General features: G+C 40.8%; 2 protein-coding genes across 2 annotated transcripts; both read left to right on the top strand.

Annotated features, from left to right (window-relative positions):
• The first annotated feature begins 4,161 nt into the window (after positions 1-4,161).
• Positions 4,162-4,818, top strand: LOC128461311 (lactose-binding lectin l-2-like). The gene has a single exon (XM_053446157.1). The coding sequence runs from the start codon at positions 4,241-4,243 to the stop codon at positions 4,727-4,729; it is 489 nt and encodes a 162-aa protein (XP_053302132.1). The 5' UTR covers positions 4,162-4,240; the 3' UTR covers positions 4,730-4,818.
• A 3,271-nt stretch (positions 4,819-8,089) lies between these two features.
• On the top strand, positions 8,090-11,407 carry LOC128461310 (lactose-binding lectin l-2-like). The gene is made up of 2 exons (XM_053446156.1): positions 8,090-8,147; positions 10,736-11,407. Exon 2 carries the CDS (start codon positions 10,830-10,832, stop codon positions 11,316-11,318), a length of 489 nt encoding a protein of 162 aa, XP_053302131.1. The 5' UTR covers positions 8,090-8,147; positions 10,736-10,829; the 3' UTR covers positions 11,319-11,407.
• Positions 11,408-22,539: the final 11,132 nt, after the last annotated feature.

Below are 22,539 nucleotides of genomic sequence, written 5' to 3'. Positions count from 1 at the left end.
CCCATCGCCTCCTCTTCACCAGGTTGAATCCCACCTCATCAATAAAGATGTACTGGTACAACACATGAGCTGTGTGAGGCTTTCTACCTCAATATTTTTTATTTTATTCTATTGTATTGTATTTTAATGTATTCAAATGTACCGGCTGCTGTGAAGACTTAATTTTCCTTCGGGGGTGAATAAAGTAATCTATCTATCTATCTCCTGGATCCGCTGACACAGACAGCATGAGAATGCAAGTTACAGTATGGACACAGAGAGGTCAACACAGAGGGCTACAGTGAGACACTGTAGAAAAGGAACAATATTGGATTACAGGTACAATACATGCATGTGTCAGTGCTGAATGTTGGTACTTATAAGCACAAACTCTCACCGTAACTCCTTCATGCCTGTGTTCCGTTCTAATGGGACCCTGAACACTTGTTTCATCCACATGGCATTCCTATGAAGAATACGGTCCAATGTAGAGAGGCTGACGTTCTGGACGTTTCTAAATGTAGCATGGTCAGCCAGGATCCTAGATTTTATTTGTCTGAGTGTTATAGCGTTATTCTCACGAACCATATCTACAATTTCAGTCTCCTGTTCGGCTGTGTAAATGCGGTGAAATTGCTCAACAGACCTGAATGTTTAGAGATTTGAGTATTTGTGTGTTGTAGGTTGATGCTTTGATATTATACTTGAGAAGTGTGTGCAACAACTGAATATTGTGTGTAGTGTTCTGACAACAAGGTGATGTGTAATTGACATCAGAGTGTAAAGAATGAAAGTCAGAGTATAATGCAGATAAGGGAGTGTGAGTAGTGCCAAATTGGGTCAAGTGATTGGTAAATGAAGTGAAGGTTGTGCAAATTGTGCCGAATTTTTGCTTTTTGTGTGTTAACAACTGTGAAAAACTGAATTGGGGAGATCCAAGCAATAGGGAGATGCTATTTATTCATAGCACAAATAACAATTAAACCACTTGATGAGATCATTAGGAGTCACAGCAGAGATCCAAATATGATCTATTCTATTTCATGTATTTCATTAAAAGTAATTTTGACTTACTAATTAACTATCTGTAGCTTGTGACAGTGGCCAGCAGAGGGCAACAGAGGAGCAGGTCAGTCTGCTGTGCTCAGTCATTTACAGTTTTTTTCAATTGCTTAAGTAGGATTTTCAAAACAGGGCCCGGTGTTTCAAACACTGCACACAATCAGCACAACCACACACCCAATCAGCAGAACACCTCAGATCATTTGCAAAATGAAACACTCTTGTAAAAACTATACACTAATTTATAAAAAACATATTTTGTTACCATATGAAACACACACGCTTCATATGACTTAATTCTGTTTTGACAGTTACACACTGCTGTTGCTAACCTTAAACCTTTTAAGCAATTCCAGTTCTCAGTGATTAGAGTACTGTAAGTGAAGTATACAGAGAAAGTGCAAATATACAATAAATTAACCATAACACTACACAAGACCAATGCTGCAGTCTCATGAAAATATAATTTATTTCTCTCCATATACCCAAATCAGTCAACATGTCAACATGGAGAATCACAACCAAAACATGTCCCAGTTTTCATGCTACTACAGGAGTGTGCATAACACTGTAAGCTCGACAAATACCAGACAAGCAGAAATTCTGTGTCCAGTACAGGTTTCAATGAGGGGTACCTGAGCCTGGGGCTGGAGATCGTAAACCCTCCACCGCCATGCCGAGAAAAACTCTTTGATTAGGTTTAGAGACGGTATGGTGGAAGGTATGGTACTGGTAAGGTATGGTACTGTAAACTGTGGATGGTGTTGAAACCAGTTCGGGACCAGAGCAGAGCGGTTGAATGACCCATTGTCCCAGATGACAATGTATTTCTATCTGGTGCATGTGGTTTACTGCTGTGACGATGTTGTGTAATCGTTCCAAACATGGGAGAATGTGAGGATTGTTGTAAGGACCCATATGGGCGTGACGGAGGAGGACCCCATTCTGTGTAGTGGCAGCGCAAAGGGTGATGTTACCCCCACGTTGCCCTGGGACATTGATGATAGCCCCGTGGCCAATGATATTTCTGCCTCTCCTTCTTGCTTTTGTCAGGTTGAACTCTGCCTCATCTATATATATGAATTCATGCGGGATTTCCTCAGCATCCATCTGTAGAACTCTCTGAAATACAGTGAAAGACAAGATTGTGTAGTTCAGCATAGGTCTGGAATACAGTACATTTACATTATAAAGGTTACGTGTGCAGTATGCAACATCACAGTGCTAAAGTGAACAATACATACCTCCACATAATCATGCCGCAGCTGCAGCGTTCTCCTCCTCCGTGGATTCCCCCTCTCACCCTCACTCATCTTTTCTTTTGAGGACAAGCTCCATTTTGGTTGAAGTCAGGTGAACTCGGCTGCTGCATTTGTATAGTGCTTGAACTGGATTGGTGTACTGTACAGTTCCATACCTTCCACCATACTCTCCGTTTCTAAAACCAATAAAGGATTTTTTCTCGGCATGGCGGTGGAGGGATTACGATCTCCGGCCCCAGGCTCAGGTACCCCTCATTGAAACCTGTACTGGACACAGAATGTTCAGCTTGTCTGATATTTGTCGAGCCTACAGTGTTATGCACACTCCTGTAGTAGCATGACAACTGGGACATGTTTTGTTGTGATTCTCCATGTTGACATTTTTACTGATTGGGGTATATGGAGAGAAATAAATTATATTTTCATGAGACTGCAGCATTGGTCTTGTGTAGTGTTTGGTGAATTTATTGTATATTTGCACTTTCTCTGTGTATTTCACTTACAGTACTCTAATCACTGAGAACTGGAATTGCTAAAAGTGTTTTAGGTTAGCAACAGCAGTGTGTAATTGGCTAAAACAGAATTTAGTCATATGATGTATGTGTGTTTCAAAATATGGTTTTGATAAGTGTATAGTTTTTACAAGAGTGTTTCATTTTGCAAAGGATCTGAGGTGATCTGCTGATTGGGTGTGTGGTTGTGCTGATTGTGTGTAGTGTTTTAAACACCGGGCCCTGTTTTGAAAATCGTGCCTAAGCAATCGAAAAAAACTGTATCAACCCAAATTCTCACACCTCAGCCATAGACTGTTTGCCCTCCTCCCCTCTGGGAGGCGCTACAGGGTCCTCCGTTCCCAGACCATCACGTTCAGGAACAGCTTATTCCTGCAGCTGTCACTCAGCTGAATCAGCGTGGTGCAGAGTTCATAGATATTTTTCATATTAGGGTTGGGGTTAGATGAATGTCCGCCATGTTTTTTGTTTTAACAAAGAGAGAGAAGCGCATAGGTCACGTGTCCCCAGCCTCCTGACTCAAGATTACTTGGAATTCATACGAATTCTAGTGCATTACTTTTCATACCATTTCCTACGAAATTTTGATGAGACCAGCGCAGGTCTAGCTTATACGCCTTAAGTATATTTGGTTAAGCCTCGAATGTGTTTGTCTTCTCCGGGATATCCTTGTCGTGCTCTGTTATACAAACAGTAAGAATGAATTTTAACAAGCCCTATTTGCACTTCTGTTTGTTTTACATTGGTTGCTTTGCAAATTGTTATGTTTAAATGTGGTTGTTATTGGATTTGCACTGCATATGCCCGCGTTCATATTCATTTAATTTTTGCGATAAAATTAATAATATGTATGATTCTAGTCATGTGTGTGGATCATAAAGTTGAGATTAAAGGTGTGTGTGTGTTTTGCACACATTTTTCAGTTTTCAAATTGGGCCGCAGCATTCTTAAGCTTGGTAATGGCGGATCTAGAGGAAGTAAAACTCTTAACAAAGTTTCTGAAGGTGAACCTGCAGACCAAGGCCGTTTTTTTAGGGTCTCGTCCTGCCCCCCCCCCCCCCCCCCCCCCGAACATCTCCCGGGGCAGCAGGCACGCGAGTGAGCGAGAGAGAGGTGCGCCGTGTGTAGTGGCGCACATCCGCTGCTCAAGTAACGAGCCAGTTTTGAGAATATACGAAGTAGAAAGTACAGACATTTGTGTTCAAATGCGTAACATTGTTGATGTGTCAACTTGTGTTTGGCAGTTGTTTACCTGGTGTGAATGAGGAGGCGTGAACCACAAAGTGACATATCTGCCCTCGTGAGTATAAAAGAACGCAGCCTGCCCACCTGTCTCCTTCAAACTCTCATTCTCATCCAACAGTGCAGATCATCTCCAACCCCTCGTCCTGCTCCTGTGATACAGAGAGAGAGAGAGACGCCAACATGATCCTGCTCCTCCTTCTGTTCTCCCTGACCCTGGGTGCTGTGTCTCCTTCAGATGGACCTGAGGTCAAGCTGCAGCATGGACGCTGTCCCATGTTCTGGTCCAGCTTCAACAACCGCTGCTACAAGTACGTGTCCACACAGATGACCTGGGCCGATGCAGAGCTTTACTGTGTGTCACAGGGAGCCAACCTGGTGTCTATCCACAGCCTGGATGAACATAACTTCATCACAAACATGATCAAGAACTTTGACCATGCTGCAAGAATCAACTGGATCGGACTCAGCGACCTCCACAAAGAAGGCCGCTGGATGTGGTCTGATGGTTGTGCAGTGAAGTTTACCTTTTGGTCCCCAGGACAGCCAGACAACTACCACGGAAGGGAAGACTGTGGTCATACCAACGGCAGAGATAAGAAATGGAATGATCTACCTTGTAATAGAAATTATCCTTCTGTTTGTGCATCTCGCATACTCTGTCCTCAGTGATGTTAAATCTGATTTAACCTGGTCACTGATCACCTGATGCTTGTTGACATGAAATAGTCCTCAGCAATAAAGATACAAATGCAACCTTCTATGTTTGTTCTCATTTCACTCACTTACTTTTTATACCTGTTGTCAGGTATTTGTTGTTTGTTGATTTTAACATTTCCAATGTTATTGTTAAAATCCATGAGTACAAATAAAAGGATGATGATGATGATGATGATGGGTCAAATTAAAGGATGGTAGTGAGAGTGAATGCAGACAAAGGATGGAATGGAGTGGATGACTTGAAAAAATGAAGCATGAAACTAAACGGCTTCTTTTATTTGACTTTAACCTTTTTGGAAAATCACTGAGTCGGTGGTGGAAGCAAAAACAAGAGGAGCAGCTCTTGTTTTTAAGGAAGGAATAAGGAGGAGACTTTTTCAATTTCAAATACTAAATAAGGACTAAAGAGTTTAAAGAGTTTCTGGAAGGGAAAATATTTTGGGATGTCTAAACAGCTGCTTCTGTCTCATTGGAGCTGATCCAGCTGGCATGAACAAAGTGTGTGTTTGTGTGTGTGTGTATGTGTGTCTCTGTGTGTGTGTGGTTTTGAACTAGGGAACAGTCAAATGTGTAGTGGAAGAGATAGAAGATAGATTCAAGTTGAAGTCCATCAAAACAGTTCTACCATACAGTTTTTTAGTGTATGATCTTAAATAAAACTGTTAATGTCAAGTTCATTTTTATTTGTATAGGACATTTGTAAAAACTTCGAAACAAGAAAAACAGCAACATGAAATACATCAAAATACCAATTGTAAAGTTAAAATAAAATAAAATAAAGTAAAATATGATACAATAAAATCTGCTGGGATAAAAATGTTCTCCACTTGAAAAGAAGGCCAAGAGAAGAGAAGTGTCTTTCACAATGATTTGAAGTGTGCTAGAGACGGGGCAGATCTAATATGGAGTGGTGCGCTGTTCCACTAGTTTGGGGCGGCTACTGCAAAGGCTCGATCGCCTGAGCCTCGGTTTAGGTAAGTCCAGGAGCAGCTGAGTGGCTGACCCCAGCTCTCTAAGTGAAGAGTGGATATGAAGGAGTTCAGGAAGGCGGTGACAGTCCATTAAGAGGTTTGAAAGTTAACAATAAAGTTTTAAAATCAATCCTGTGACCAACAGATTGTAAAATTTAAAAACACTGTCCAAATGAACACCAAGACTCTTCACAGAGGAGTGAATCATAGGGGCTGGCCCAAATTAGTTTCTCTTTTTTGGCCATGTTCACTATTTACCACTTTGGCCACTATAGGTTCCTATCCAGATTACAACTTACCCAGAGCACCACCTGGCAAAAAAGTCCAAGATTCGTAGAAAGTGCAGATACATCTTATATAATATGTAGTTGAGTAAAAATGAAAAGAGTAAAAAAAAAATCCACTTAAATCACAGACACATGGAAAATGCTCTTAAATACGGTAATTAAGTAAATGTACTTTGTTACATCCCACTACTGTGGCACTCCATTGTCGTGGCTACCAGAGGTCATAATGTTCCTGCCTCAAAGCAGCTGCCTTAGTGTGTTGTGTGGGAGAGGATTTGGCCAAGGTCTGCTCATTATCTGCTGTTGGTGTTCTACTTTGTGTGTGTATGAAACAGGGAGCTGGGATGTGTGGTACAAAATGTTGACTGTTCTACAGAGTGTAATAAAGAGGTCAATAAATGTATGTGTAATGTATGTGGTATATGTCAATAAGAGCTCTCCTGGACGTTCCAAAGCTTACAGTTTTTCACAATTGTTAACACACGTTTTTCAAAACAATAACGTCTTTCTCAAAACTGCACACAGACAACTGAAAACCTCACACACAAAATGCTAAACCTGACACTCCCTTTGCAAGATGACTCTTTGCCATCTAATCTCTTACCTGTTCACAAAATGGAACTCGTGTTTTCATTCGGTACACACATCCATATTTTCAAATGACACACACATACCATTCATTGAGTACACACAACTAAGCATTTGCTTGCACACTACCAAGCATTCACAGCACACTGAAGTGCAAAATTGAAAACACAATCATCGAAATGGAACACACCATATGAATGACAATGACTCTGGAGAATGAGCCATTTCTCCTTTTGTAAAATGTCTCAACTTTTTTCATAGTCAAACATAGAACAGCACACAAATACGCAGCAAAAAAAGGTTTATTTCGGTACACACAGAGAACAGTACAGTACTGTAAATTGGCCTGCTCACCCCCCCCCCCCCCCCTTCACAAACATTAATAAAGATGTACTGGTACAACACATGAGCTGTGTCATGCTCCTGGATCCGCTGACACAGACAGCATGAGAATGCAAGTTGCAGTATGGACACAGAGAGGTCAACACAGTGGGCTACAGTGAGACACTGTAGAAAAGGAACAATATTGGATTACAGGTACAATACATGCATGTGTCAGTGCTGAATGTTGGTACTTACAAGCACAAACTCTCACAATAACTCCTTGATGCCTGTGCTCCGTTCAAATGGGAACCTGAGCACTTGTTTCATCCACATGGCATTCCTATGAAGAATACGCTCCAATGTAGAGAGGCTGACGGTCTGGACGTTTCTAAATGTAGCATGGTCAGCCAGGATCCTAGTTTTTATTTGTCTGAGTGTGATAGAGTTGTTCTCACGAACCATATCTACAGTTTCAGTCTCCTGTTAGGCTGTGTAAATGAGGTGAAATTGCTCAACAGACCTGAATGTTTAGAGATTTGAGTATTTGTGTGTTGTAGGTTGATGCTTTGAGATTTTACTTGAGAAGTGTGTGCAACAACTGAACAGTGTGTGTAGTGTTTTGACAACAAGGTAATTGACATCAGAGTGTAAAGAAGAAAAGTCAGAGTCTAATGCAGATAAGGGAGTGTGAAGTAGTGCCAAATTGGGTCGAGCAATTGGTACATGAAGTGTAGGTTGTGCAAATTGTGCCGAATTTTTGCTTTTTGTGTGTTAACAACTGTGAAAAACTAATTAAAACAATGCTGTTTGCATGTTGGAAAAACTCAAAGTTCAAAATACAAGAGAGGACACATTAAAAACTTTGTAATCGTAACATTGTTGATGTGTCAACTTGTGTTTGGCAGTTGTTTACCTGGTGTGAATGAGAAGACGTCAACCACAAAGTGACATATCTGCCCTCGTGTCGTCTTTTCTAAAGCTGCGTTTTACGAGGTCAAAAGGTTGAACTGTAAAATCATGGGAAAACTTATGTGACTTCCAGGTGAGCTGTTGGTTTTTCTTTCTCGTGCTATGAGAAAACACTTTTATCGGGCAGCTGTGTATAAAACGAAGTGTTTGCCAAGTGCCTTTGACCAATAACATCACATCAACAGTGCAGACACCCTCTCTGAAGAGTATAAAAGAACACAGCCTGCCCACCTGTCTCCTTCAAACTATCATTCTCATCCAACAGTGCAGATCATCTCCAACCCCTCGTCCTGCTCCTGTGACAGAGAGAGAGACGCCAACATGATCCTGCTCCTCCTTCTGTTCAATCCTACCAAAAACTTTTGAAAAACCCAAACTCAAGATTTGATCCGGATCAACAACAAGATTAGATTACGTGATCCAATCCAATTTCTGAATCCTTTTTTTCTTTTGAAATACCCATTTTCAAGATTTGATCCAATTCCGATAGCCGTAATCCGATCAGATTACTTTTGAAAAACCGGCCCCTGGGAAAAGGTGAGCTTCCACCGGGCTGCTCAAGTGGGTGAGTGGTTCCAGGACCACCCACATTTTCCCGTTCTATACCTTCCACCTTATTCTCCTTTCCTGAATCCCATTGAGGAATTATTTTCAGCTTGGAGGTGGAAGGTTTATGAACGGAACCCACAGGACCGGGTCACACTGCTCCAGGCCATGGAGGAGGCTTGTGGCGACGTGAGTGTCGAGGCCTGTCAGCATTTTGTGTGTGAGGCCCATATTGGAGTGATAGAGGAGGACCCCATTCTGTGTAGTGCCAGCGCAAAGGGTGATGTTACCCCCACGTTGCCCTGGGACATTGATTACAGCCCCGTGGCCAATGATATTTCTGCCTCTCCTTCTTGCTTTTGTCAGGTTGAACTCTGCCTCATCTATATATATGAATTCATGTGGGATTTCCTCAGCATCCATCTGTAGAACTCTCAGAAATACAGTGAAAGACAAGATTGTGTAGTTCAGCATAGGTCTGGAATACAGTACATTTACATTATAAAGGTTACGTGTGCAGTATGCAACATCACAGTGCTAAAGTGAACAATACATACCTCCACATAATCATGCCGCAGCTGCAGCGTTCTCCTCCTCCGTGGATTCCCCCTCTCACCCTCACTCATCTTTTCTTTTGAGGACAAGCTCCATTTTGGTGGAAGTCAGGTGAACTCGGCTGTTGCATTTGTATAGTGCTTGAACTGGATTGGTGTACTGTACAGTTCCATACCTTCCACCATACTCTCCGTTTCTAAAACCAATAAAGGATTTTTTCTCGGCATGGCGGTGGAGGGATTACGATCTCCAGCCCCAGGCTCAGGTACCCCTCATTGAAACCTGTACTGGACACAGAATGTTCAGCTTGTCTGATATTTGTCGAGCCTACAGTGTTATGCACACTCCTGTAGTAGCATGAAAACTGGGACATGTTTTGTTGTGATTCTCCATGTTGTCATTTTTACTGATTGGGGTATATGGAGAGAAATAAATTATATTTTCATGAGACTGCAGCATTGGTCTTGTGTAGTGTTTGGTGAATTTATTGTATATTTGCACTTTCTCTGTGTATTTCACTTACAGTACTCTAATCACTGAGAACTGGAATTGCTAAAAGTGTTTTAGGTTAGCAACTGCAGTGTGTAACTGGCTAAAACAGAATTTAGTCATATGAAGTATGTGTGTTTCAAAATATGGTTTTGATAAAAAAGTGTATAGTTTTTACAAGAGTGTTTCATTTTGCAAAGGATCTGAGGTGATCTGCTGATTGGGTGTGTGGTTGTGCTGATAGTGTTTAGTGTTTGAAACACCGGGCCCTGTTTTGAAAATCGTGCCTAAGCAATCGAAAAAAACTGTATCACCCCAAATTCTCACACCTCAGCCACAGACTGTTTGCCCTCCTCCCCTCTGGGAGGCGCTACAGGGTCCTCCGTTCCCAGACCATCACGTTCAGGAACAGCTTATTCCTGCAGCTGTCAATCAGCTGAATCAGCGTGGTGCAGAGTTCATATATATTTTTCATATTAGGGTTGGGGTTAGATGAATGTCCGCCATGTTTTTTGTTTTAACAAAGAGAGAGAAGCGCATAGGTCACGTGTCCCCAGCCCCCTGACTCAAGATTACTTGGAATTCATACGAATTCTAGTGCATTACTTTTCATACCATTTCCTACGAAATTTTGATGAGACCAGCGCAGGTCTAGCTTAAACACCTTAAGTATATTTGGTTAAGCCTCGAATGTGTTTGTCTTCTCTGGGATATCCTTGTCTTGCTCTGTTATACAAACAGTAAGAATGAATTTTAACAAGCCCTATTTGCACTCCTGTTTGTATTACATTGGTTGCTTTGCAAATTGTTATGTTTAAATGTGGTTGTTATTGGATTTGCACTGCATATGCCTGGGTTCATATTCATTCAATTTTTGCGATAAAATTAATAATATGTATGATTCTAGTCGTGTGTGTGTGTGGGCTGCACACATTTTTCAGTTTTCAAATCCCCCCCCCCCCCCCCCCCGAACATCTCCTGGGGCAGCAGGCACGCGAGTGAGCGAGAGAGAGGTACGCCGTGTGTAGTGGCGCACATCCGCTGCTCAAGTAACGAGCCAGTTTTGAGAATATACGAAGTAGAAAGTACAGACATTTGTGTTCAAATGCGTAACATTGTTGATGTGTCAACTTGTGTTTGGCAGTTGTTTACCTGGTGTGAATGAGGAGGCGTGAACCACAAAGCGACATATCTGCCCTCGTGAGTATAAAAGAACGCAGCCTGCCCACCTGTCTCCTTCAAACTCTCATTCTCATCCAACAGTGCAGATCATCTCCAACCCCTCGTCCTGCTCCTGTGACAGAGAGAGAGAGAGACGCCAACATGATCCTGCTCCTCCTTCTGTTCTCCCTGACCCTGGGTGCTGTGTCTCCTTCAGATGGACCTGAGGTCAAGCTGCAGCGTGGAAACTGTCCCATGTTCTGGTCCAGCTTCAACAACCGCTGCTACAAGTACGTGTCCACACAGATGACCTGGGCCGATGCAGAGCTTTACTGTGTGTCACAGGGAGCCAACCTGGTGTCTATCCACAGCCTGGATGAACATAACTTCATCACAAACATGATCAAGAACTTTGACCATGCTGAAGGAATCACCTGGATCGGACTCAGCGACCTCCACAAAGAAGGCCGCTGGATGTGGTCTGATGGTTGTGCAGTGAAGTTTACCTTTTGGTCCTCAGGACAGCCAGACAACTACCACAGAAGGGAAGACTGTGGTCATACCAACGGCATCGATAAGAAATGGAATGATCTACCTTGTAGTAACAATCATCCTTCTGTTTGTGCATCTCGCATACTCTGTCCTCAGTGATGTTAAATCTGATTTAACCTGGTCACTGATCACCTGATGCTTGTTGACATGAAATAGTCCTCAGCAATAAAGATACAAATGCAACCTTCTATGTTTGTTCTCATTTCACTCACTTACTTTTTATACCTGTTGTCAGGTATTTGTTGTTTGTTGATTTTAACATTTCCAATGTTATTGTTAAAATCCATGAGTACAAATAAAAGGATGATGATGATGATGATGATGGGTCAAATTAAAGAATGGTAGTGAGAGTGAATGCAGACAAAGGATGGAATGGAGTGGATGACTTGAAAAAATGAAGCATGAAACTAAACGGCTTTTTTTATTTGACTTTAATCTTTTTGGAAAATCACTGAGTCGGTGGTGGAAGCAAAAACAAGAGGAGCAGCTCTTGTTTTTAAGGAAGGAAAAAGGAGGAGACTTTTTCAATTTCAAATACTAAATAAGGACTAAAGAGTTTAAAGAGTTTCTGGAAGGGAAAATATTTTGGGATGTCTAAACAGCTGCTTCTGTCTCATTGGAGCTGATCCAGCTGGCATGAACAAAGTGTGTGTTTGTGTGTGTGTGTATGTGTGTCTCTGTGTGTGTGTGGTTTTGAACTAGGGAACAGTCAAATGTGTAGTGGAAGAGATAGAAGATAGATTCAAGTTGAAGTCCATCAAAACAGTTCTACCATACAGTTTTTTAGTGTATGATCTTAAATAAAACTGTTAATGTCAAGTTCATTTTTATTTGTATAGGACATTTGTAAAAACTTCGAAACAAGAAAAACAGCAACATGAAATACATCAAAATACCAATTGTAAAGTTAAAATAAAATAAAATAAAGTAAAATATGATACAATAAAATCTGCTGGGATAAAAATGTTCTCCACTTGAAAAGAAGGCCAAGAGAAGAGAAGTGTCTTTCACAATGATTTGAAGTGTGCTAGAGACGGGGCAGATCTAATATGGAGTGGTGCGCTGTTCCACTAGTTTGGGGCGGCTACTGCAAAGGCTCGATCGCCTGAGCCTCGGTTTAGGTAAGTCCAGGAGCAGCTGAGTGGCTGACCTCAGCTCTCTAAGTGAAGAGTGGATATGAAGGAGTTCAGGAAGGCGGTGACAGTCCATTAAGAGGTTTGAAAGTTAACAATAAAGTTTTAAAATCAATCCTGTGACCAACAGATTGTAAAATTTAAAAACACTGTCCAAATGAACACCAAGACTCTTCACAGAGGAGTGAATCATAGGGGCTGGGCCAAATTAGTTTTTCTCTTTTTTGGCCATGTTCACTATTTACCACTTGGGCCACTATAGGTTCCTATCCAGATTACAACTTACCCAGAGCACCACCTGGCAAAAAAGTCCAAGATTCATAGAAAGTGCAGATACATCTGATATAATATGTAGTTGAGTAAAAATGAAAAGAGTAAAAAAAAAATCCACTTAAATCACAGACACATGGAAAATGCTCTTAAATACGGTAATTAAGTAAATGTACTTTGTTACATCCCACTACTGTGGCACTGTTATAGTGCAATAAATATGCATAAATTATAAGAACGCAGAAAACAAAGAGCAGAGCTCTACTGGATGTTCCAAAACTAAACAGTTGTTGATATTTAGTGAACAATTATTTTCCTCCCTTTACAGTTTTTCTCGATTGCTTAAGCACGATTTTCAAAACAGGGCCCGTGTTTTCAAAACAATACACACAATTAGCACAACCACACACCCAATTAGCAAAACACTACAGATCCTTTGCAAAATTAAACACTCTTGTAAAAACTATACACTTCTTTTTAAAAACCACACTTTGTTACCATATGAAACACACACGTTTCACATTACTATACTCTGTTTGCACGAGTTACACTCTGCTGTGATAAACCTAAAACACTTTTAGCACTTCTACTTCCCTATGATTAGAGTAGGCTACTATCAACAAAGTACAAATATAATGTAAATTCACCAAACACTACACAAGACCAATGTTACAGACTGAAGAAACTCATTTATTTCTCAACACGCCCAAAATGTTGACAGAGATTCATAATACTGTAACCAAACGTCACTTTACGTATTGTAAGTTCAAAAAAACAAACAAAAAAAAACTAGACATTGTCTCTTCGCCTAGCTGGATCTGGCCAGAGAATTTCATCAACATCGCAGGCAATGTTGTCATTAGCAAGGCTCCTTGGAAAGAAACGTCTTGAATGACGAATCCATCCTTGCATTGCTGCCACCTCCATCTGGTCACAGGCCTCCTCCATGGCTTGGATGAGGGGTACCTCAGCCTGGAGACGGAGATCATATACCTTCCACCGCCATGCCGAGAAAAACTCTTCTATAGGGTTGAGGAATGGAGAGTATGGTGGAAGATATAGGATGGTGAAATGTGGATGTTGCTGAAACCAGTTCTGAACCAGAGCAGAGCGGTGGAAAGACACATTGTCCCAGACAACAATGTATTGCATATGATCGATTTGATTTGCTGCTGTTATGTTGTGCAATTGGTCCAAGAATGTAAGTATGAGTGCTGTGTTGTAAGGGCCCATATGGGCATGGCGGTGGAGGACCCCATTCTGTGTTATGGCTGCACAGAGTGTTATATTACCCCCACGTTGCCCTGGGACATTGACTATAGCCCTGTGGCCAATGATGTTTCTTCCCCTCCTTCGTGTTCTCGTCAGGTTGAACCCAGCCTCATCTACGTAAATGAACTCATGCTGGATCTCCTCTCCATCCATTCGTAAAACTCTCTGAAAAACAGTGTCAGGCAAAATTGTGTAGTTCAGTGTAGATCTAGTATACATATTACAGTACAGTAAAAGACTGAGACAGTATGCAAGATCACACTGCTAAAGTGAATACATACCTCTGCATAATCATGCCGCAGTCGTTTCACCCTTTCGGAATTGCGCTCGAAAGGCACTCGATAAATTTGCTTCATTTGAATATGTTTATTTTTTAGGATGCGTGCCAGTGTTGATGTTGAGACCTGATGGATATCATTGAAAATGGTGTGGTTATTGACAATGTTAGCTTGGAGCTGCTTGAGTGTTATAGCATTGTTGGCCAAAACCATGTTTACTATCTCCCTCTCTTGCTGTTCTGTGAACATAGGAGGCCTTCCCCCTTGTCGTCCCCGACCCTCAATCCTATGTAGAAAAAAAAAACAGTATGCAATAGTACAGTAATTTCACAGGAAAAGGTAACAGAAGTGCTGATAGTGCATAGAATACAGTACTGTAAGCAGTTACTGAAACCGTGCAGATGTTTTTGATATGATATTTTTACAATATACCTATTTTCCAGTCGAAATGTTCTCATCACACTTGCCACTATATATCGGCTTAGATTTGGCTGTACTCGCAGTCCAGCCTCCCTCAGCGTCAGGCCGTGGTTGACAATGTGGTCAACCAGTGTTGCGCGGATCTCATTTGTCAGATTCGGTCCTCTTTGAGCACCTTCTTGTCTTCCTCTTCCTCCCCTTCCTCCTCCTCCTCCTCCTCGTTCTCCTCCTCCTCCTCCTCCTCGTCCTCGTCCTACTCTTTCTCTGACTCTTTCCATTGTGCTTGAAGAACGATGAACTCACCTGCTGCTTTTTATAGTGCTTACACACCTGATTGGTGTGTCTACAATTAAGCAAACGAGAGTTTGCACACCTGATGACTGTGTTGAACCAATTGGTTGGATGGTGTGGTCATTTGACAGTCAGTGCTTTGGTATTGCAAGGATGTGACTTCATGATAGATTTTTGTGTGTAATGTATGTTAAGTGTGTTTAGTGTTTTGCAAATCACTGTGTGTAGAGTTTTGCAGCAAGTGTGAGGTTCACAATGTGCTTATAGTTGTGCAAATATGGGCTGATGTTTTGCTTCTTGAGTGTAAGGTTTTGCTAATAGTGTACTACTTTTAATTTTAGGGTTCATAGGACAAAATCAAAAAGGAGAGGCAGAAATATCATTGTCCACGGGGCTATAATCCATGTCCCAGGAAAACGTGGGGGTAACATCACCCTTTGTGCTGTCACTACACAGAATGTGGTTCTCCTCCGTCACAACAACATGATCCCTTACAACACAACTCACATCCTTACATGTTTGGACCGATTACACAACATCGTCACAGCAGTAAACCACAGGCACCAGATGCAATCCATTGTCATCTGGGACAATGGGTCATTCCACTGCTCTGCTCTGGTCCAGAACTGGTTTCAACACCATCCACAGTTTACAGTACTGTACCTTCCACCATACTCTCTGTCTCTAAACCCAATCAAAGAGTTTTTCTCTGCATGGTGATGGAGGTTTTACGATCTCCAGCCCCAGGCTCAGGTATCCCTCATTGAAACCTGTACTGGATACAGAATGTTCTGCTTGTCTGATATTTGTCGAGCCTACAGTGTTATGCACACTCCTGTAGTAGCATGACAACTGGGACATGTTTTGTTGTGATTCTCCATGTTGACATATTGACTGATTTGGGGATATGGAGAGAAATAAATTCAATTTTCATGAGTCTGCAGCATTGGTCTTGTGTTTGGTGAATTTATTGTATATTTGCACTTTCTCAGAGTACTTCACTTACAGTACACTAATCACTGAGAACTGGAATTGCTAAAATTGTTTAAGGTTAACAACAGCAGTGTGTAACTGGCTAAAGCAGAATTAAGTAATATGAAGCGTGTGTGTTTCATATGGCAAAATAATATGGTTTTGATAAAAAAGTGTATAGTTTTTACAAGAGTGTTTCATTTTGAAGTGTTCTGATGATTAGGTGTGTGGTTGTGCTGATAGTGTTTAGTGTTTGAAACACCGGGCCCTGTTTTGAAAATCGTGCCGAAGCAATCAAAAAAAACTGTAACAACCCAAATTCTCACACCTCAGCCTTAGACTGTTTGCCCTCCTCCCCTCTGGGAGGCGCTACAGGGTCCTTCGTTCCCGGACCATCACGTTCAGGAACAGCTTATTCCTGCGGCTGTCACTCAGCTGAATCAGCGTGGTGCAGAGTTCATATATATTTTTCATATTAGGGTTGGGATTAGATGAATGTCCGCCATGTTTTTTGTTTTAACGAAGAGAGAGAGGCGCAAAGGTCACGTGTCCCCAGCCCCCTGACTCAAGATTACGTGAAATTCATACAAATTCTAGTGCATTACTTTTCATACCATTTTCTACGAAATATTGATGAGACCAGCACAGGTCTAGCTTAAACACCTTAAGTATATTTGGTTAAGCCTCGAATGTGTTTGTCTTCTCCCGGATATCCTTGTCGTGCTCTGTTATACAAACAGTAAGAATGAATTTTAACAATACCCTATTTGGACTCCTGTTTGTTTTACATTGGTTGCTTTGCAAATTGTTATGTTTAAATGTGGTTGTTATTGGATTTGCACTGCATATGCCCGCGTTCATATTCATTTAATTTTTGCCATAACATTTATAATATGTATGATTCTAGTCGTGTGTGTGGATCATATAGTTGTGATTAAAGATGTGGGTGGGCCGCACACATTTTTCAGTTTTGAAATTGGGCCACAGCATTCTTAAGCTTGGTAACGGCTGATCTAGAGGAAGTAAAACTCTTAACAAAGTTTCTGAAGGTGAACCTGCGGAGGGATCGTTACCAGAAAGGCCGGGCTGCACATCTCCCGGGGCAGCAGGCACGCGAGTGAGTGAGTGACTGAGAGGTGCGCCGTGCGTAGTGGCGCACGTCCACTGCTCAAGTAACGAGCCAGTTTTCAGAATATACGAAGTAGAAAGTGCAGACATTTTTGTTCAAATGCGTAACATTGTTGATGTGTCAACTTGTGTTTGGCAGTTGTTTACCTGGTGTGAATGAGGAGGCGTGAACCACAAAGTGACATATCTGCCCTCGTGAGTATAAAAGAACGCAGCCTGCCCACCTGTCTCCTTCAAACTCTCATTCTCATCCAACAGTGCAGATCATCTCCAACCCCTCGTCCTGCTCCTGTGATACAGAGAGAGAGAGAGAGAGAGAGAGAGAGAGAGAGAGAGAGAGAGAGAGAGAGAGAGAGAGAGAGAGAGAATGAGAAGAAGAGAGAATGAGAATCCTGGGTGCTGTGTCTCCTTTAGATGGACCTGAGGTCAGGCTGCAGCGTGGAAACTGTCCCATGTTCTGGTTCAGCTTCAACAACCGCTGCTACAAGTACGTGGCCACAGAGATGACCTAGGCTGATGCAGAGTTCTACTGTGTGTCACAGGGAGCCAACCTGGGGGTTATCCACAATCTGGAGGAAGAGAACTTCGTCAAAGCCCTGATCAAGAACTTTGATTCTGCTGAAGGATTCAACTGGATTCCAGCTTGTGTAAATCTGTGGTAGATCCAGATCAGCCATTCGGACCACTGCGCCTCCTGATGTGGAAACGAAAGAAATGCCGAAAAGACACATAACATCTCTTCCCATTAAATTTATTGAACAACATGAGGATAGCAAAAATTAACACTTGAATTTTTCTGTAATACTATCACTACATATTAAGGGAGTCGTGAATTGTTCAACCACGTTGTTTCCTGAAGCTCCGACAGATCTGACAAATCATCTGCTCATTTTAGGATGTTTGTCAAACATATCACTGTTTTTGACTGAATGTGCTGCTCTTGAAACTACAAGGAATGTAATCTCTTTCCCTAGCACTGTGAGTGTGTGCGTTGGCATATTAGCATTATGCATTTGACTGACATTTAATATATGTTCCTATCATTAGATTGACTTTCTTTTAAAAAAAAATATATTACTTCTGTGATAAATGTTTGTGTTGGTGTGGTGCATTCACCCTCTTGATGTGTGAGGTGTTCCTCACGATAGAGAGGCCCTGTGGTCATCATATTTACTATTAACCATGACACACACACGCACGTGCACGTCACAACTCTACTCCACCTCGTCCACGGAGCAGAATAATTGTGCTGAATGAGTTATTTATTGTAATATATAGTTTATTTATGTATTTGAAAGTTGAAAGTTGACAAAATTGTTTATGTGCCTGAGGTTTAACACGTGCACACACATCAGATCAAAAAGGTGTGTGTGGGTTTGAATCTGCACTGCTGGACTGTAAAAGTATGTATTGTGTTTTATGGCCACTTGAGGGCAGCAGAGGAGCAAGTTGGTCTGATGACGTTTGAGAAAACCACAGGAGGTTGAATTCAGTATTTTATCATTGTCATAACTTTGTAAAATATTTTTATGACAATGTTTTGAACTCTGTTTGCATGTTAAAAGAAAAACACAAAGTTCACAATGCAAGACAGGACACATTGAAGGCTTTGTACTATTGTAATATTGTCTGTGTAAATAAACGCCTACAGTTGTTATGTTATTACTTATCTGTTGTAAATGGAAACCAAAAGAGTCAACAATGAAGCAATAAGTCTCCCCCTCGTGACCCCCCAGCCTTCAGATAGCTGGAGCTACACGTCTTTTCTAAAGCTTTGTTTTACTATGTTAACATTTTACTGAAAATGAATAAACTATAGGTTTTATGTGACATCAAGGTGAGCCGGTGGTTTATTTCACCTGCCTTCACTCACACTGTGGTTGCATATTACTGAAATGTCCAATGATTTCAAACACCCTCTCTGAAGCTCCCAAAAACAACATGGCTGAGGTGGGAAGCTGTTTTAGAGGAATGTATTTGGTCCATCTTTGTTTTCCTTTTTTAACACTTACACCATAAGAAACTCCATAGACAACACCAAAATATTCAGAACTCGGTGGATCCCCTGTGTTATTATTTCTAAATTAACAGATATATCATAAATGTATTAATTTTGAAGTCCTGCTCCTTGAATCAGAAACCAGATTTGCACAGTTCTACGGAACATGAGCAAGTAAAAGAAAGAAAATCTTCGACTCAACTGGATCCATTGAAGACAGTGATATCAAGCATTTTGGGCTTGTCAAATTAAATGCTAAGTGAAAACAAAAGGAACAAATGAAGTTGTTATATTAAGATGTTTGAATCATGAATCTAAACTGCTGGACAAACTAATTTTCTTCCGTTTTAAGACAATTTGTACAATTTAACTGGATCTATTATGAAGCCTCCAACTGTATCAAAGTGAGTCAAGAATTTCCAAAGGAAAAGCTCAGAACAAAGATAAAAGTAAATGATCAAATCTGTAGATAAATGGCAGCTGCTGGTGCCCAGTGATCTCAGCAGCTTCCCAGAAATGGCAAAGGGAACATTGAACTCACCGGTATTTAAAAAGCACTGATATCAGATGTATCATTGACCGATAGTTTGTATCTGTTCTCATTGCTGTTTAAATGTTTGTTAGCTGGATTTCGAAAGATGTTTCTTCACCAGTGTAATGTTTCGTGCCAGATCTGATTGGACCATGGACCATTCATTATTCATTACTTTAAAGAAATAAAAAACTGTGGCACTATTATGGTGCCATAGATATGCATGAAATATAAGAACATATAAATCAAAGAGCAGAGCTCTCCTGGACGCTCCAAAGCTAAACAGTTGTTGATATTAAGTGACAAATAAACACATTTAGTGTTAAGTACAAATAAAATGATGATTCTGATGATGATTATGATGATGGGTCAAATTAAAGGAGGGTAGTGAGAGTGAATGCAGACAGAGGACTGTGTGTGTGTGTGTGTGTGTGTGTGTGCGCGGGCGTGCAACCCGACTATAATTCGGCCTTAACAATACAATTTGTAGTGGAATAGATAGAAGATAGAGGAAAGTAGAAATCCATCAAAACTGTTCTTTCATACTGTTTTTTAGTGTATGATCTTAAATTAAACTGTTAATGTCAAGTTCTATTTTATTTATAAAGCACGTTTATAAAAACTTGGAAACAAGAAAAACAACAACATGCAATACATCAAAATACCAATTGTGAAGATAAAATAAAAATAAAGTAAAATAAAATAAAATATGATACAATAAAACCTGCTGGGATAAAAACGTTCTTAACTTGAAAAGAAGGCCAAAGAGAGGAGACGTGTTTTTCACAATGATCTGAAGTGTGCTACAGACGGGGCAGATCTAATATGGAGTGGTGCGCTGTTCCAGTAGTTTGGGGCAGCTACTGCAAAGACTCGATCACCTCTGGTTATGAGCCTCGGTTTAGGTAAGTCCAGGAGCAGCTGAGTGGCTGACCTCAGCTCTCTAAGTGAAGAGTGGATATGAAGGAGTTCAGTAAGACGGTGCCAGTCCATTAAGAGGTTTGAAAGTTGACAATAAAGTTTTAAAATCAATCCTGTGACAAACAGGAAGCCAGTGGAGGGAGCTAAACACTGGTGTTATATGGTTCCTCTTTTTCTTTCCTGTAAGGAGGCGAGCAGCAGCATTTTGGACGAGCTGCAGGCTACAGGAATCAAGTCGAGAAGTTATGAAGGCATGGATCACCCTCTCTAGATATTTAGATGAGAGATAGACCTTTACCTTAGCTATAAGTCTCAACTGAAAGAATCTAGACCTAACAACAGATTGTCAAATTTAAAAACACTGTCCAATGAACAGCAAGACTCTTCACAGAAGAGTGACTCATAGGAGCTAGAGGGCAAAGTTAGTTCTGCATTTTTTTGGGCCATGTTCACTGTTTACCACTTGGGCCACTATAGGTTCCTATCCAGATAACAACTTGCCCAGAGCACCACCTGTTTGGTAACAAAGTCCCACATTCGTAGAAAGAGCAGATAATAGCTGATATATGTAGTGGAGGAAAAGTGAAAAGTAGACAAAAATAAATCCATTCAAAGTAAGGACACACGGAAAATTTTCTTAAGTACAGTAAGTATGTAAATGTACTTTGTTACATCCCACCACTGTGGCACTGTTATAGTGCAATACAACAAATGAAACATAAGAACATAGAAAACAAATAGCAGAGCTCTCTTGGACGTTTCAAAGCTTAACAGTTGTTAAGAATATTTGAAGAATTATTTTCCTCACACTAATTTCCTCATTGTCTTTTTAGAGTGTTTGTTGATTATGGGGCGAACACGTCTGATTCAGGTTGGTTGGTTCGCTCTCATGTTTAAATCATTATGTATTTATTAACAGCATGTAACCATCAGAGTTCTTATTGGGGAGATCCAAGCAATAGGGAGATGCTATTTATTCATAACACAAATAACAATTAAACCACTTGATGAGATCATTAGGAGTGACAGCAGAGATCCAAATATGATCTATTCTATTTCATGTATTTCATTAAAAGTATTTTTGACTTACTAATTAACTATCTGTAGCTTGTGACAGTGGCAGGCAGAGAGAATCAGAGGAGCAAGTCAGTCTGCCGTGCTCAGTCATTTATTAGCTGTTGTCATGTCTGTGTGAATTCCTGTTTAATTAAAGCAATGCTGTTTGCATGTTAGAAAAAATACAAAGTTCACAATAAAAGAGGACACATTAAAGACTTTGTAATCGTAACATTGTCGATGTGTCAACGTATATTTTGGCAGTTGTTTACTTGGTGTGAATGAGAAGACGTCAACCACAAAGTGACATACCTGCCCCCTGTGTCCTTGCAGCAAGGGTTTAAGTCAGATAAAAGTAGCCATTTAGTTACATGCTTCTTTTTTCAAGTCATCCACTCCATTCTGTCCTCTGTCTGCATTCACTCTCACTGCCCTCCTTTAATTTGACCAATAATCATCATCATTGTCATCATCATCATTTTATTTGTACTGAACACTAAATGTGTGTATTTGTCATTGTTTTTAACAATAACATTGGAATTGTTATAATCAACAAACAGCAATTACCTGACAACAGGTATGAAAAGTAAGTGAGTGAAATGACTCCAAACAAAGAAGGGTGCATTTGTATCTTTATTGCTGAGGACTATTTCATGTCAACAAGCATCAGGTGATCAGTCACCGGGTTAATCAGATTTAACAATCACTGAGGACAGATTATCCGAGATGCACAAACAGAAGGAATAAGGTCAGTACAATATCCATCATTCCATTTCTTATTGTTGCTATGGTTGTTAGCATCAAGGACACAGGTGAGCGGTTGGTTTTTCTGCTTCTTGTTCTGAGACATCACTTTTTCTGTGCAGCTGTGTATAAAACAAAATGTTACCAATTGCATTTGACCAATAACATCACATCAACAGTGCAGACAGCCTCTCTGAAGAGTATAAAAGAACACAGCCTGCCCACCTGTCTCCTTCAAACTCTCATTCTCATCCAACAGTGCAGATCAGCTCCAACCCCTCGTCCTGCTCCTGTGACAGAGAGA

Source organism: Pleuronectes platessa, chromosome 18 (assembly GCF_947347685.1).
Source record: "Pleuronectes platessa chromosome 18, fPlePla1.1, whole genome shotgun sequence".
NCBI classification, from domain to species: Eukaryota; Metazoa; Chordata; class Actinopteri; order Pleuronectiformes; family Pleuronectidae; genus Pleuronectes; species Pleuronectes platessa.
Note: the sequence above shows the minus strand (reverse complement) of the source record. Positions and strands in the feature narration are given on the sequence as shown.